At 41.8% G+C, this 17,911-nt stretch overlaps 1 protein-coding gene across 1 annotated transcript in view; it reads right to left on the bottom strand.

Annotated features, from left to right (window-relative positions):
• The window catches only part of URB1 (URB1 ribosome biogenesis homolog), a 58,195-nt gene that overhangs the window by 24,200 nt on the left and 16,084 nt on the right, over nucleotides 1-17,911 (bottom strand). The window contains exons 10-21 of the mRNA XM_069785246.1: nucleotides 17,564-17,701; nucleotides 17,001-17,174; nucleotides 16,214-16,364; nucleotides 13,525-13,647; nucleotides 11,255-11,367; nucleotides 9,943-10,062; nucleotides 5,860-5,976; nucleotides 5,055-5,193; nucleotides 3,803-3,973; nucleotides 2,367-2,563; nucleotides 1,583-1,807; nucleotides 861-1,040 (exon numbers count right to left, since the gene is read on the bottom strand). Of these exons, the coding sequence (XP_069641347.1) occupies nucleotides 861-1,040; nucleotides 1,583-1,807; nucleotides 2,367-2,563; nucleotides 3,803-3,973; nucleotides 5,055-5,193; nucleotides 5,860-5,976; nucleotides 9,943-10,062; nucleotides 11,255-11,367; nucleotides 13,525-13,647; nucleotides 16,214-16,364; nucleotides 17,001-17,174; nucleotides 17,564-17,701 (1,848 nt within the window). The remainder of the gene's footprint in view (nucleotides 1-860; nucleotides 1,041-1,582; nucleotides 1,808-2,366; nucleotides 2,564-3,802; nucleotides 3,974-5,054; nucleotides 5,194-5,859; nucleotides 5,977-9,942; nucleotides 10,063-11,254; nucleotides 11,368-13,524; nucleotides 13,648-16,213; nucleotides 16,365-17,000; nucleotides 17,175-17,563; nucleotides 17,702-17,911) is intronic.

Raw genomic sequence — 17,911 nt, 5'->3', positions numbered from 1 at the left:
GGATAAAAATATTAACGAATTACAAGCACATAAACACCATTCTTCCAACATTTATGATGTGGGAGGCATGCCTCCACTGAACATTCTCCACATGTCTTAGCACATTTCCAGGGAAAACTGTATATTCTAGGGTTTGTCAATACAATTCCATTCTAATCTCCACAAATCCACAGAACAGATGAAAGGGAGGCAAAAATTCACTCATTCAAGTACATGATTTTCATAAACAGGCTTTACACAGGGCTTAGGGAATAGAATTTCCTCTGCAGAGGTGAGTGACCTCTGTCAGGACCTCTCCTGACCATATTCCAGCTCAGGGGTGAGACTGTGGGTGATGCAACTTGGTCAAATCTCCAGTAGTTTTGTAACTGCTGGACCACATGCTCAAAGTTCCTAAGTCCTCCTCCTAGACCTTAAGAGCCATCTCCCTGCATCAACATGTTTCCATCCAATATAACTCTGTGAAATACACAGTGTATGGTATCTGTTCACTCCCTGCCCTTCTGAGGACCTGGCAAAAGCTATAGTAATGCTTCTACAAAGCAGTAAAATCCTATTCAAGACCTTATACAGCAAGCACGTGACAGACACACTTTAATCCTAACTGAAATCCCAGAAATCCGCATGACTATTATCGAGGCACAAAGCCCGATCCCTGCAAGATCCCCTGTTCTCTGTCACCTTTAGCCAGTTCCATGTTTTGGTGATTGGTGAAAATATATCAACATAATTTGTGCTCAAAAATTGTTCAAGATCATTTGCTTTAATTAATGGTTCAGCAAAACTTATGACTACTTCCCTAGTGAATAAAAATTTACTAACAGGTGAGCTTCTGACCTGCGTATCAAGGGATTTGGTACCTTGTCATTTGAAGACTCCTCTGTAATCAGAGATTGCTCGTCCATAAAGAGATCTGATTCAGTCTGATGGTCTTCTCGTTTCTGCTGATTATCCAACTCTACCTGATTTCCCCGGCACAACAAGCTGTTCAGCAGGTCCACATAGAGGTCAACAAGGTGAGGACCAAAAGTTTTACTAAGCTGTGAAAATACAGACACCTTGGAAGTTGAGAAAAGAGAGGTATGGGAGCAGAAGGATAATTATCTGACAGAAACAGAAATTAACTAAGAAATTCTGTGATTACAACCTTTTCTAGGAGAAGGAATCACTCCCCTCTGTAGAAACCTGATTCTAACAACAATGACAGGGCGCCAAACAAATATTTATAGATTTTCGTCTATACTGTGACTTTTGGTGTAACACAGGCCAGTGAATTTCACTCTCTGGAAAGGCTTCCTATGGAGACCCAGGAGCTGGATTAAAATCTGGAGTTTATTTGCACTACGCATAGATCAGTAAGGTAACCCATGCAAAGTAAATCCAAGACTCCTCAACAATTAGGATGGACGTTTGTTTACAAATTAGGTGCAGGTTTGTCTGGTGCTCTATAGTCTCAGTGAGAGCTGAGTATGTGAAAAAGCTGCAGAACTGGATCCTTAAGTTTTAACAGCCAAGTCATTTGTACTTTCTGCATTAAAATAAAACAAACCAACCCACAATATCATCACAATATTGCTCTTACACTGCCAAAGCTCTCCACTGTAGATTTCAGGTATAGCAACACATGCTTTACTCCTAACAAAAGCTGTTCAGGCGGGAGCTGGGAAGCCAAGTCTCTCAATTTTGTCTGGATATCATCTTCCAGTAAAGTACTGCTTCCTCTCTCATAGGCTTTCCTTAGCAAAATTGTAAATACAGATTCCAGGGCCATAGCAGGTTCTTTGCATACTTCTTTGCATTTTTTAAACTGTTTAAAATGGAAAAAACATAAGAGAAAAATAAAGATGAGCATGAATCAAAAGTTTCTTCAGTTACCTTTGTTTTGAAATTAGTTATATACTGAAATCAGGACTGAAGTTCCAGGAGCCCATGTGTACAGTGCTGTTATCACAGAGCTAGACAAAGGTGTCCCATGGGGAATCTGCACATGGTCACTGCTGGACTAACAGAAAAACACATCAATACCTAGCACAGCTGGTCTGTGCGTTCCCAACCCATACCTGCATGAACGCCAACCACTGTAAACTGGCTCCTCGGGCCACATCACACATTATGCTACACTGTGCCTGATGAGGAGCTGTAGCCTAGGTGATTGCATACAACCCTTGAGCCCTGGCTTCACTTCCCAACCACAGTAAAGACCTCTTGTGTCATTAGAGAAAAGCCCTTGAGCAAATTTGTGTCTCAATGTGATCAAGAAGCAATACAGAATTAGCTTAATGTAAATGTACTTTCTGATGGAAAGTACTGTGAGGTTTTATAGTAATACTGGCTCAAGCATTCAAGTGACTTCAGATATTCCATACCACAGGTTCCTGAGATTGCTGGGGTATCCAGAGTTTATAGTACTGGTTAAATTGGTAGAGCTGAGGATACTTAGAAACTTTCAGGGACTGCAGATCTTTATCATAGAGCTGATACATCAAGCAGAGGGCAAGGGGTTCTCTCTGAGAGTGCAGGAGGTCAGTGAAAACGGCAATAAGATACTCTACGATGTGTGCTCCTAGAAAAGCAAAATAAAAAAATAAAAATTCTGTTGACCGAAGTAAGCTGCATGAGCACAGACACTAGGGCAACCCTCTTTCCTTAAGGCCTGGGCAACAGGCCATATAGCATAATTTAGAAAAGTACTGAACAGGACTAAAAGGTGTTTGTGATAAGCTAGACAAGTGTTCCTGACCCACTGAGGTTATCTGGAAAAATCCTCCATACAGTAGTCCTTGTTGAAGTAAATAATCACTCCACTTTAAGACACATGCTCAGGTTGGCCTGTTTCCTTCCAGACAAGCATAAAACTAACTCTGCCTTTACTGTGTTGTGCTAAACCTGTCTGTATTCTGTTGGACAGCCAAGCACCACCTAAGAGGAGAACTGATTTGTACTGGGGGGAACACATCCAGGTTAACATGCACTGGTTAAATATGGAGCATTTCCTTTCAGAACTGGGACTTTAAGTCCCACCCCAGGTGCTACTCAACAGCCAAATACACATAGGACTTAGTGAGGTGCTGCGGGGTTGGCAAATCCTGCTCTGAAGCCAACTGCTGCCTCTGTGACTCCTCACTCCACCAAATCCTTTCCTCAAGGAGGTGGTAGAACTTTGCAACATTCGCCCCTGGAGCTTCATCTCTGAAGAATTTTTCTTTGGAAAACACATTCATTTTCTATTCAACAGTCCAGTCCTCTCTTCCCTACTGACTAGTGTCAGTGGAAGAGCTGCCTACAGCCACTGAAACCACCCTCCTCTCACAATTTGCATACTCTGTGCTTAAAACACCCTGTCACTGAAGCGCAACTGCTTCCAGGCCAAAATTGTCAACGCAGGGACAGTGTCTCTATACGCTCCTCAGTCCCCTCTATACTGTCCTTAGAGCCTGGGGTCATTCTCCTCCTCCACTTCCCTACATCTCATAGGGGAAAAGTAGGCTCTGTTTTTCTAACGTGGACAAGTTTGTTTTCCCACAGTCTAGGAGCTCCCTAGATTAAAATGGCAGTTTATAGAATGCCTGCGTTTCCATCTATTTTCCCTACTCCAGAAACCAAGAGTGAGCTTTAGAGTCAGGAAAAAAGGACAGAAGCACCTCATAAGCTTTAATGCCTCTTTTGAGCAGGGAAGACCATGGATCTCTACCTCCTTCTGCTTGCAATGAAGATAAAATGTCTTGAGGAGCTCATTGGGTAAAAATGATTCCACTTGTGCTCCACTAGCATAGATGATACACAGAAACAAAAAAGTCTGTACCTGTTCCATCTTCAGTCTGAAGCAACAGTATATTCCTGGCTTCTAATGCAGCAGGGACAATAGCACTGAATGGAAATGTTTGGATAATCATGTCTTCATTTAAAGTGAACCCAATTTCCTCATCTAAGCCATCACTGCCCTCAATTAGGACATCCATCATATCCAGGACATCTATTAAGTGAAGAAAATACGTAAGCAGAGGATTCAGACTAATTAGAAAACAACAGAGGTAGAACCAAACACTCCAGGAATACAAGGCAGCTTCTGAATTCCCAAAGCAGAAAAAAGGATGAGGCACACTTGTCTAGCGATGTAACGGTAAATGCAACTGTAAAAATCACTGTCTTTTACTGTATGCTTACCCTTACTTCTTGCCTTTCAACACCGCTGTCCAGCTGACAGAAGTAAGGAAAGGGAATAGGTGCACAACCTACTGCTATCATGATGGCATTAGGTAAGGACTATCAGAGCATAACAGTGACAGGAAACATATATGGGAAAGTACGAAGGAAGCAGCCACTTCCCCATTAAAAGAACATCCTGAGAAGTCCTTGAAGAGCTTCTCAGGTTTACATGGCCAGAGAACCACATCTGGTCATGAAACAGTCAAAGACAGCTTTAACATATGAAGAAGATACCATGTATTCCATGGCTGGCATTACGTCTCTGTAATACAGTCAGCTCAAGGCAACTGATCCATCTGGCACTGTGTTAAACTACCTCAATTATCTTACATTTATGTACTGCAAAATCCTACGCATGGACTATTATAGCAGAACAGCTAGCACATGGTAAGTTGTCCAAGTGTCCACATCTCCAGAATTTTGAGTCTGCAGTAAGGCTGTGACTGGTCCCAGAAAGCAGGAGCAGCAAAATTCTAACTGTGTGCCTGGGAGTAAGAAAGTTCCCTAGGGACCCCAGCCCCTTCCTCCTGGATGAAGATATGAGCAGTCCCAGGGAGAAGAACTGTAATAGTTTTCATTTTAGTTAGAATGCTGCTGCAGGAGTGCGAAGAGAGATTTAAAATACTATTAAAACAGTGTAGCTGCATCAGAAATTACTTTTGGTGGTAAGGTGGTAACTTTGCAATTCAGACTACTACTTCTGATACTAAAGACAAACTGGAGGGCTCTATCTTGTAGGTCCTTAGTTAAGCAGGATTTCTATGGTTATCAGTCATCAGTTTGCAGATTAGGGCTAGAAAATTTAGCATGAAGTCTTGGAATTCTCTGTTGAGGGAATCACCACATACCGTCAATGTGAGAGATGGGGATGCTGATGTTATCAGAGTCTTGTTTAAACATGTTAACTTGGAGCACACTAGCTTCCTGAACAAGGTCTGCTGCTTTATCTGTATATGGATAGGGGTTTGTCACCAGTTTCAACAGGATCTGTTAACAAGGGTTGAGAGAGAAACATAAGTGCACAGGCTATTAAGTCTACGGGAATCATATCTTGTTAAGAAAAACTATGTGCTAAAAGTGGTTGGAAGCTGGGAAAGTTTTAGGAAGGCAACTTCCATATACTTCTGGAGGAATCTGCCTATGGTTACTGCTGCACATGGGACATTGGGTCTGATGGAAAAAGAAATGTCCACTGCAATTTCGCACTTAAAGTGCTACCACAGACTGAGTCCCTTGGGAACCTGCAATGAAAAGGAAGCAGTGGGCATTTAACATCCTGAAAAGTAAACAGGAAATGTCAACTTTTCTTGTAAAAGATTACAATTTACTTAAGTCTGATAATTTTGGAAGGTATGGCCACATGAAGAAAAGAGGAGATAAGAGCTACCCCCACACACAACACTCTACCCTTATATCAACAATGCTGTAAAAACAACTTATATTTCTGGATTTAATTTTCCTCCAAATCAATTCATTGTCCTCCCACCCAAGACAAGAAAGGTGTCAGCTCTGTATAAAGAAGTACAAACACTGCTTTTCTCAGAATTCATTCACTGATCTTTGACAGGTTTCTCAAAAATAGCAACAAAATAATTAGTTTCCATTAATGCTATTCTTGGCATTGTTTATTCAGCTAATTTGAACAGTTGTTACCCTTTCCAAAAATTGAATCACTGCTTCCTTTTTGTCTTCTTTTGTATTATCCAAGTGTTCCAGCCAAACTGAAAGTTCCTTCCACGTGTACTCAAACACCCCGCTGTCACGTAAAACCTGTCCAGAAAACCAAAGGGGGGGTTTAAAAAAAACACCAAAACAACTAAAATACAAAAGCCCAAAAAAGCACAGATCTTTTTGTCTAGCAACTTCATGTTTTCTTCTTGGAAAGAAAAAAAGAAGAGCAGGTTGATTAAAAGAAATATCTGTCATTCTCTTCTCACCCCCTCAGTTCAAGAGGCCTTATTCCCACTGACTACGGCCACTCTAACTGCACAACAGAGGGTAAAACTGAACGCCTTTTTTAAAACAGTACCTCCCAAGACTGTTCTTAGTGTAACTAGGACCAAGGCCTAGTGTCTTCATCACGGCTCTTTGCTTACTGCTCTCTCAGCAAGAACAGCAAGAGGTGAGGCATGACTATGTTACAGTCGATGAATGAAACCCACTGAGCTCTGCCAGACACACACAGGCTCTGTAGAGAAAGGGCAAGAAGCAGTCCTGGGGCACAGAAAGGAGGGCTTGAAGAATGACCAAAATAAGAGGCAAAACATGGCTTACTCTCTCACAACTGGGAGAATCAGCTCAGAACAACTTCTTTCTGCTCCTGTCCTCTCAGAGCACTCCTCCTCTCACCTGCTGTCTGCAGCACAAACCCAATACAACTCCCCTTGGTTCTTGCCCTCACACTGACCATGCATATGGGATGGATCCTATATGCACCCCATTCAAGTACACTGCAAACACTTATTCACCAGACCGGGCAGCGAGCACATGGCGATCTCACTATGAATGTTCATTCCCATGCATTTGGAATACAGGACTTCTACAAGCACTCGGGACACAGGAACCAAGCATGTGCCGGGGCAGTATGCAGCAGACTGAGAGGCCGCTGTGCTACCTGCAGTGCTGCTCACTGCAGCAGCCTCTCTGTTGCTTCATTGCTCAAGGCCTACGGTGCAGGGGCACAGAGGAAGACAGCTGACTACGGCACAGAGCCACAGCCGGGGCCAATCCACTTCCTGGTCCCCGCCTGCAAAGAGCCTGACATGTTGGACAGCTGCAACTGAGCTCGTGTGTCCCCTGTCCCATCACGCGGCCTGAAACACCAGATGTGTCCCCTGCAAGAGGGACTACTACAACACTGTCTCCCACACTGGCAAGGAAGGTCCCCCTAAGGCACAGCCAAAGGTAAGAGCCGGGATAAAGGCTAGCAGGACTTTCGGTCCAACCACATCAAAACCTTCTGTTGCCAGTAGTCAGTCAGCACAAACCCTACTGTAGTCAAAGTTGCCTGGACACAGAGAATTCGTTCCCTCCACCTTAGTAAATCTTATTTTTATAATTCCAAGGGAGCAGGCTGTACTGCTTCAAGAGGGTTGTACATCTTTACACCATTACAGCAAGGAAAAAAAAGCACCATACCCTTAAAACCAGCCTGTAGGGGGGGGGGGTGAGAACTACCAATGTAATATAAAGGAAAAGTCATTGCTAAATTAAATCTAAGTCAGGCTACTTGTACTTAAAAGAGTTGAGCAGATGGGTAAACAGTCAAATAACAGTAGGTCCTGACCACAGCAAGGTCCAGAGAGAAGCGTAGGCATACTCACAGTTGCTGTGGGTGGTGAGGTAGACACAATTTTACCACAATCAAGTAACAGGCATTAACATATTTAGAAATTTTTGCCTACTTCTATGCTCTCTAAATTCAGGCCCTTATCTGAGGCACCTAAATCAGGAACTCGGTGACCCTATGCTCCACCTGTAAAGGAAACAAAGGAGGAGGAGGAAGAAGAGGAGAAGGAGGAACGGCTGTCTGAAGGACAATCCAGATGACAGGCGATTTGAATTGCACAATTGTAGAACCACCTGCGCCTCACTCTCAACAAGAGAAGAAACCTTGACCAGCTTCCTAACCCTGGCACCTACATTAAACGACTGTAATTACGTGGGATTAATCTGTGCCTTTGTTTCTCCCCACACAGAAAAAACAAAGGAAGCCATCATGGCTCATTTGCTCTACATTTACCCTGGGTACACCACCAGCAGCTACAAAAATAACACCGTTGCTTACACGAATCTGACAGGATAATTCATTTAAAGAAAGAAAGAAAAAAAAATAAGAAAAAAGGATTCATTTTTAAATAATTAACTATTTTTGGCAGTCTTGAAATAGAAATACACTTGCAGCTCTAATGAAAACAGGCAGGAACAGAATGTGAAATCCAAAAACATGCCTTCCAATTATATGGCACTGTGTTGAAAAATAAGCAAAACACACTCATTAACATCTATTCTTAGCAGCCTTTCTGCTGACATAACTGCCCTAACTTCACTGCTCCTGTATTCTCCTCAGAGAAAATGAAACGGACTGAACCTAAAACAGGAAACAAGAATGAGTCAGGCAGCCCATGTCTCCACTCAGCAAAAGAATCCAAATACACTAGAAAAACTGTACTGGATAGCTTTTGATTGAGATGTGCATTACTGTGAGACAAAGTTAACCTGACTTTAATCCCTTGCAGGGATCAAGGGCAACTAAAACCTAATTCAATCACTGTAACTTTGGTTTAGTGAATTGAACATTGCAATTGCACCCTGTGATTGAAGCTAAATGCAGAAATTAAATGCACAAAGCTGTAAACAAACTTGTATGCCACTATTACTATGGGACACTGCATAAGGAGCCCTGTTCAGGGCTTAGAACAGCTTTTTGGATTTTCTCTTGGCGGGGACAGTTGTTTGGTTGGCTTTGTTTTTAAATGTAGATCTCTACGCCTACTTAGATAACTAAAAGATGCCCAGTTTTAAAAAGATACCGAGAACAACAGCCACTGATGCCTTCATGAGACTTGTAGTTGATCAGCACTTCTGAAAAGTCAGATAACTTATTTATATGCACAAAATGGGATTTTAATTAATTTTTAAGACAAAAGTACTCCTTGCATCAGAGGTTGTATCAGACTGTAATGAACAGGACTATTTCGCAAACTAGCTAAAGCTTTAGGAAGGCTAGAATGACGAAGTACAAATTAAGTAAATGAGAATAAAAAAGAAAAATCAAAAATAATATCTTTTTGATCAATGTCAAGACCTTTGCAGGCACAAACTACATTGATTTATTACAGTATCAGAATTAATTCAGCCTAGGGGGGCGGGCAAACATTAAATACATTTTCCTTACTATTTCATCAACTGTTGCGGCACATTCAGTTGACAGCATTTACTTTCACAGAACTGTGCTGGTTGTGGCTGGGATGGAGTCAATTTTCTTTATAGTAGCTAGTATGGGGCTATGTTTTGGATTTGTGCTGAAAAGAGTGTTGATAACGCCAAGATGTTTTTGTTACTGCTGAGCAGTGCTTACACAGAGTCAAGGCCTTTTCTGCTTCTCACCCTACCCCACCAGCGAGTACGCTTGGGGTGCACAAGAAGTTCGGAGGAGACACAGCTGGGACAGCTGATCCCAACTGACCAAAGGGATATTCCAGACCATACAACATCATGCTCAGCATATAAAGCTGGGGGAAGAAGGAGGAAGGGGGAGATGTTCAGAGTTATGGTGTTTGTCTTCCCAAGTAACCGTTACATGGGATGGAGCCCTGCTTACCTGGAGATGCCTGAACACCTGCCTCCAGATGGGAAGTAGTGAATGAATTCCATATTTTGCTTTGCTTGTATGCACAGCTTTTGCTTTACCTATTAAACTGTCTTTATCTCAGCTCACGAGTTTTCTCACTTTCGCTGTTCTGATTCTCTCCCCCATCCCACTGTAAGAGAGGTGAGTGAGCGGCTGTGTGTGCTTAGTTGCCAGTTGCGGTTAAACCACAACAAGAACATTTAGCTAATAGGTAGTTACCTGACAGAAAATTCCAAGAACAGTCACAGAAAACAGAAAGACAACTCTGTTGACCACACAACTATGCAGTAAAGGTATCTGCCTTAAGAAAAAATTTTACAATCCTGAAATTTCAGACCAATGGTATACAGTGAATATCTTCATACTTCAGATCAAACACTTACCTTGATGATCAGTTTTTTGGTTGAAATTTTCAGATGAGAATGGTTACTTGTAACAAACATTTTCAACAGTAAGTAGAATACTGATTTTTCACCAGATACCTTCTCTGTCTCAGAGACATCCTAAAAGAAAAATATATTAAAATTCCTCTGGTACAGCAACACTGTACAGGATTATGCTGCATTGAAGTAGATATGTAATATATTATTTTATAGACCTGGCCAAAAATACCAAGACTAGAAATGAATGGGATCAGTTATACTACTTTACATTCAGTGAGCCAGGAAGATGAATACAATGATTTTTTGGAAAGTGGAAGAAGAGAGAAGTAAGAGAAACACCAACTAATACAAGGGTCCAAGATAAAGCCACCTTCCTCCTCAGCCATCCATTCTACTTCTCTTTCTGTTATCCCCAGGAATTCAGATTTCCTACAAGTACTGTCTGAAGAAGAAATATAATCATTTAAAAGACTGATCCCCAAAGAACAGGAAAACAATGCAAGTCACAGGGATGCCGAACACTATCTGAACATCAAATGACAATCCTTCAAGCCAGCTCCCCTGCTTTTCTCACTGACTTGCATTTGATGTCTAACAACCGCAATCCTCTGTAATATTGCCAGATTTGGCTTTTATCTCTTCTGTTAAAACTTCTTTGTACTAGAAGTGCAAAGCCACAAAAAGATAGCGTCTTTGCCCGTTGCTAGGTTTTCCTTTGCTTACTCTTAGCTCTCCTCACTTCCTTTCTGGCCAACTGGAGAGGACAGAAAATCTCCTACAAGACAGGGAGGGTGACAGTCACGACACCCATGGATGTCTCTGCTTCCCTCCAAAGCTAGGCCCACTCTTTGCTCCAGACATGAAAAGCAAGCCTGCAGTAAAGAAGAGGGCAGGGGCCCTGAAGGTTTCCAGTAATTGTGGAGAGGAGGGACAGCCTTAACAAATAACAGAATCTTCTCTGGGAATCGGTGGGATGGCTCCCCTCAGCAGCTCATTTCCTCAGTCTGAAATCTCAAGCTTTCCAGACAAGTGGAAACCAGCAAATTCTCACTCGTGCCCCTCTCCAAAGACAAGAAGAGCTGAAGGAACCAGCCCTCGTCAGGGATGCAAAAATTTCTGCCCTTGTAGAAAAACTTTTCAGCTCAGAAGGGATTCTTCACTAATGCTAAGACTATTAATTCCTACTGGTTTCACAAAAGGGTCACCTCCTAAAACAACTGGACTGGGACTAGTTTAAAACTAGGCAGTGCCAGATGTAAAGATTTGAGGACAACAGGCTAAAGAAACATAAATCTGCCTTGAAATCTCTTACCTGTACTCTGAACCAGGCAAATTTATTTGCAGGAAGTTCCAAAGCCACTTTCAGTATATGGTGCTGCAGAACAGGAGGGACCTCCTCTCGGAGGCCCTTTTCAGTGACAATACCTGAGGTTTGAAAGCAATACAGTCAACTTTATTCTGGTGTATATTCCTGAGATCTCAGGAACACTAGTCATTTAGGGTTTCAAACCACCACTGTGAGATAAGCTGGCAATCCACAAATTTTCATACCGCAGACACTACAATTATGTTTGGCCAACCTAAGGTTGGAATCCAGCCCTCAGCAGGGCGAGTCTAACATGTGCCTCTGGCACAAGCCGTTGCTGGTGCATGGGAATACAAAAACTTTTCTATCAGTCTCAGCAACCCTGAAAAGCTGTGTCCTAGAGATGAATAAACTGGAGACTGAAACACAGAATTTAAGTCAATAATAAATCTTAATGCTTATTCTATTACAATATTTGCTACAGGCAATAGAACTTTACACTTTTGTCTCTCCCTACATTACTTTTATTATCTGCTCACAACAACTGCTGTGGCATAACCTCAGAATTATTCACCTTACAGGTCACAAAGCTGCGCAGAGACCTTTGCAGTGTGCTCCAAAAATTGACCTGCCTACACTTTAACTGCAGTTAAGTTACCTACAGAGATCAGCTGTATAAAGCTTAGATGTCAATGTGCTTTTCATAGTCTGTGTAGTGTCTTTGTGGTCTACATTAGAGAGAGAATAATAAATTTTAAAAACTCACTACAAAGTCTAGCCAACAGCAAGACCAAACAATAAAACTGTACCAGCTGTTTAAAGAACATATTGCTAAAAGGTAGAAAAATATGCTGCCTTTGGAGCGTATGTTTCAATCAGGGTGAGGGGAAGGAACAACAGAACTCCAAGCTGGCATCTGAGAGAATGAAGTTTCATGATTCATTTACGCTATCATTTTCCACCATACCATCTTTCATAAAAATTAATATCCAGGCTCACTTCATTACATTTAATTTCCAGCCTGTTCAACTTCATTATTTCATACTGTAACAAAACATACCATAAAAGATTTCTGCCTCACAAAAAGGTGTCCTGCCTTTTGTCCATTTTGAAGAAAGCAGACCAATGCAAGCAATAATGGGATAAACAGGGTATGTGATTTGGTGAGTCACCAAGTATACAAACCAATTAAATATGCTTTGACAGAAGGAGAAAAAAAACTCACAGTGAGATTTTGGGGTTGATTGGGGGTGGGGGGGTGTTTAAAGCCCCTTTTTCCCCTGACAGACTTTAATTAAGGCATTTGCATAACTCCCATCCTTACACATCCCAGACCTGCCTAAAACACAGATAGTTGCTCTAGTTTGGTGGCCTACAAGCTCTGGTGGCCCACAGACAGCAATGACGCCCAAATAACATTTTGCTCTCTCCTACAGACTCAATTTTAAATGGCTGTATTTATTGTATCACCAGCAGTATTGGAGGATCTTGCTCACAGCCCATAATCTGTGGCTCATCATCCTTACTGCATTAAGCAGGTACAGAACGTCTCTGTTTACTTCTGCTGTATGAACAGGAATACCCTCCGTGAACATGACAACAGAGACAAAAATACAACAATATTGCTAAAGTGCTTCCTCATACAGATTTTCCACAGGAGATAGTACCATACAGAATTCTGTTGTTCTCCCCACACACTCCCAAACTATGATAAAATAATTCAAGACACAGCAAATGAAAAAAATACTTGAATGTTGAAAGATTTTCCAGAGGAGACTGGTGAATTGGTACACGCTTCTCCCCCACCCCAAACCTTCTGTGAACTACACTTTTAAAAAAAATTCTTTATCACTGCAGCTAATAAGAGTTTGGAAATAACTTACTTATGTTGGATTGTTGACACAGGTCTAGGAGAATTACACACTCAAATCTCATTAAGAGTTGGACATAAGTCTTCCTCAGAAACATTAGAATTAAAACCCCATGAAGACCAAATATTTGCAAGAATATGACTCATAAAGAGGAAGACTGTAGCGCAACCTACCACTTACAACAATTGAGTGTAGCAGAGCAGCTATGGAATTTAAGAGGGCAGAGTGCCAGAGCACTGCAGAAATAGCAACAATAAATGCCAACACAATGAAGAAACTAAAATGGGTTACTTTTAGAAAACAGTTCTTTCCCTATGTACACATAAGGGCAAACATTCCCTTCTGCTGTGGACTTTGTATACAGCCAGAGAAAACAATGAAAGGTTAGAAATACCCATCGCGTACCTTTTAGCAGCTTGCTAAAATCAAAGTTGCTCCGTGCTACCAAGTGGGGCACAACCTTCTGATAAAGGCATATGACCTGAAGCAGTGCAGCTTTCAGAAACAGTGTCTCAGCATCATCTGAACCTAAACAAAGTGTTTACATAATTAGTTCCTCCTTCCTTCAGACCAAGAGAGCACAGTGTAGCACCTGCATTATCCAACATAAGAATTACTAACTGTATTCCCAATAGACTTGCCCATGAAATGATCGGTTATCTTCCTCATGAACAAGAAGAAACAGAACCGCCCCCCCACCATGGAATCCCCAGTTTCCTTCTCCAGCACTCCTGTGTGAATACTTTTAAAACTAAATCATCTTATTCACTGCTTAAATTGGCAGTTGCCATTTCTAATTTGATCTGAAAGTGCTCACATGGATAAAAGACAACCTCAACATTTTAACACTCACTATAAGAATCCAATCAGTCCCACTACTGTTTAAATTAAGGCTGAACAACAGAAAAAAAGTGAAGGAAAGGATATGGTCATGCTGCTGGTTTCTGGGGACAATATTTTTACCTAATGCCAGGTAGGTTTGACTGGGGAAGTACAGGAGACAGTACACTAATTTGTTACTAATTTATTACTTCAGTTAAAGGTTTCTCTCTTTGCCTTCCCTCTTCCAAAATAATACCTTCTCAATGTGACCTCTTGGCAAGAGGAATACAAGTATCTGTATGAGAGAAACACCAACCCCAGTTAAGGCATCTGTTTACTTCTTAGGAAAAGCTATCTCAGCAGTTACATATTCTTTTAGTTTATAACATGAGGACACATAAAAGCTACTTGTTATCCAGTCACTAATGAAAAGGAAGCAAAATAAATGGAGGGCAGCCAAAACTTTTTTTAAACACCTACTTTTTTCCTGTTAACTGGGTCTCCCTCAGGGAGCTATGAACAACTGGTTGGATGCCACGCATAAACTTTGTCTTTGTTTGCCTGAGTCTCAACTCCCATTCAAAAAGAATTCTCTAGTGGCCACAGTGCAAATAAAGCTGTAAAAGGTGAGCTGAGAGTAAGTGATACCGTATTACCACCCTAGTATGCAGAGAAACTACAGCTACAGCACTTTAGAGATTAGTTGCTCCATTGGTTTCAGCAAGCACTCTACCAATAAAGAGCCTCGGAGTGTCAGCATTGACCACTATTTTGCTGCCTAAAGCCACACATAGAATGACATACACTGAAAAACTCTCTGCTCCCTGAAGTCTCACTGTGGAATATGCCCTGTGAAGGACATGAAACTGGCTGCAGATTTATCTTCAGCCTATAAGTAAAATATTGCAGGCTGCTAGCCAGGCTACAGAGAGTACTAAAACTTCCAGTTCCCTGCAATGAGACTACGAAAGCAAGTCCTTCAGGAGAGACACTAATTTTGAGAGAAGAATACTGAAGCCTTCACTCCAATCCTCTCTGCCTCTTACAACACTTGCATGTTTCTCTTCCTGTACTACAGCGACACAAGCATTTGTGTAGCCACAGTAACTAACAGCTTCAAAAAAATGATCTCATGGTAAAATAACTTGGCCAAATGAAAATTCCTCAAAAAATTATTTTTCAGGCTTATCAGTTTTGCTGCCTGTTTTATTGCGTGGCTGCAAAATACTCCTACTAGCACAGGAAGGTCAAGGACAGGAGGGTTAAGTTCAACAAGGGGAATTGCAGAGCCCTCCACCTGAGCAGGAACAAACCCATTTGCCAGTACATGCTGGGGGCCACCCAACTGGAAAGCAGATTGCACAAAAAGACCTGGGGGTCCTGGTGGACACCAGGTTGAACATGAGCCAGCAATGTGCCCTTGCCACAGAGAAGGCTACCAGCAACCTGGGCTGCATTAGGCAAAGCATTGCCAGCAGTTCAAGGGAGGTGATCCTTTCCATCTACTCAGCACTGGTGAGGCCACACCTGGAGTGCTGTGTCCAGTTCTGGACTCCCCAGCACAAGAGAGATATGGACATGCTGGAAAGAGTCCAACAAAGGCCCACAAAGAAAATGAAGGGACTGGAACATCTCTCCTAAGGGGAAAGGCTGGGAGAGCTGGGACTCTTCAGCCTGGAGCAGAAAAGGCTCAGGGGGATGTCATCCATGTATATAAATACCCAAAGGGAGGGTGCAACGAGGACGCAGCCAGGCCCTTTTCAGTGGTGCCCAGTGACAGGACCAGAGGCAATGGGCACGCACTGAAGCACAGGAGGTTCCCTCTGAACATCAGGAAACACTTTTTTACTGTGAGGGTGACCAAGCACTGGCACAGGTTGCCCAGAGAGGTTGTTGGAGTCTCCATCCTTGGAGATATTCAAAAGCTGTCTGGACACAGTCCTGGGCAACCGGGTTTAGGCAGGGGGGTTGGACAAGATGACCTCCAGAAGTCCCTTCCAACTTCAACCATTCTGTAATTCTGTGACAGCAGAAAGTCAAACTGCTTAACCTCCTAGTAGCAATGGCAATTTATTTGTCAAACTCTGTTCTTAGGCAATTCTGATGCTGGTCAGAATTAAACTGCCTGAAGAATTGAACAAAGCAAAGATGAATAGTAAATGCACACGTGACATCTGGACTCTGCTGAAGTGAATGACCTTACATGGGATGAGGATTTCACAACACCTATTCTATACATGTAAGAAGGGGTAACTCCACCTGCTTTGCCTACCATGCTGTTCAGCAACTTCTGGTGTCTCAGTCACTGCCTTCACAGTGGAGATAGCACTTTCCCTTTTCTCCTCTTGGCCATCGTGGTGTTCTCTCCCTTGCTTCAGAAGGGACTGCCAGACAGCCACTATATTGTTCATGTCTGGTAAAAGCTAAAAGCAGAAAGAGTAAATTGCAACAGCTCTCCTGCATGAGACAAAGCTACTGTGATAAAAATATTCACAACAAACCAACACAAGGATTTGCTGCTCTTCACAAAGGTTGTAACTGACCTAGTATGCAAGCAGAAAAAGATCTGAAATCAAGTAGTGTACTTTCACTTCTGTAGAACATAAATACTGGAAAGAACATTTTACTGAAAAAGCTTCCTGTGAAAAATTTTTGTTTGGTTCTTCATCCTCATGGTATATTTCCAACTCAAGTGCTACCTTGTCTAGTTAACTTCTAACTCTTGAGTGAAGTCCGCTGGCTACAATTTAGTTGAAATCAGGAAAAGAATTTGCTTTGAGCCTGTTCTTGGAATTCATTTGCAGCACAACAGCTGTCAATGTTACAAATTTGTCTCACAACAAAATTTAATTTTCATTTCCATCAGCTAGCTGTGTTAGGAAATGTAGTCTACTACCACACCAGTTATTAACACCTTTTAACACACAGTCTTCCCATCCTCCTGCCCAAAGATACTATCTCCTGGCTCCCAGGCCACAACCACTTGGGGAGAAAGCGTAGAGTAGTTACCTGCTGCAAAATGACTCATGTTAGACCCCAATTTTCTTTTTACTTAGTACCTTGCTGATGGCTTCTCTGTACAGCTGTACGAATTCCTGCATCACTGACGGTGTGTAGATTTCTGACTTTTGCCAAGTTTCTTCATTCAAACAGTACTCAATATTCTTCAAGGTTCTTCTCAGAACCATTGATAGAAGTGACAGTATGCTGTGCTTCACTACTGTGCTGGGTAACTAAAAGAAGGAAGTTGAATTAATGACATTTCAGTGTTTCCTCTTATGTTTTGCACATAATCTGTACTCTGAATATATGTTAAAATTTGTTAATGAATTATTTCCTAAACCTTGGCTTGCAGGAAAGAATCTGTAGGTTTTCAGATTCCCAGCCTAAACCACTAGTGAGTGTTGGCAAAATTGGTGCTTGTGAATGTCTCTTGGAAGCAGTATCAATGGGTTTTAATTAATTTTCCAGTGCTTCCCCAAGCCAGATTTATGCTGGGACAGACAATACAAAACATATGTAATTAATCAACTTAAGAAACTTCTTGGATGATTACATACTTAAATCAAATGGTATTAACTGGGACAGAAAAATCCAATGAAATACTATAAGCTGCTCTTACATTTAGACCTTGGGTGAACATTATTTTATTGCACACTGCAGGGACTGTTGTTACCATCACCATAGAAAGCAACCTGGGAAGAGGAATAAACTCTGAAGTCTTAAAAGAATTGGAGATCTCTGGTTGAGCCTCATAGATCTGAAATAAAAATAACAATTTAATCAACATTGATATAGCACTGGAGATAACAGCTTCTTCTGGGGAGAATTTTACAGAAGGGTTTTGACTTGTCAAAAGTAATGACAGCACTAAATGTCAGCTTTTACACAGAAATGCTACAGAGCATCCCCCAGACTCCTATTCAACTAAACGGAACATCTGTATGTGACCTGCATCCCTACTAAATGC

The sequence above is a fragment of the Haliaeetus albicilla genome, chromosome 6, assembly GCF_947461875.1.
Source record: "Haliaeetus albicilla chromosome 6, bHalAlb1.1, whole genome shotgun sequence".
Taxonomy (NCBI): Eukaryota; Metazoa; Chordata; class Aves; order Accipitriformes; family Accipitridae; genus Haliaeetus; species Haliaeetus albicilla.
The sequence above is the reverse complement of the archived record's forward strand: the minus strand, read 5'-3'. Positions and strand labels throughout refer to the sequence as shown.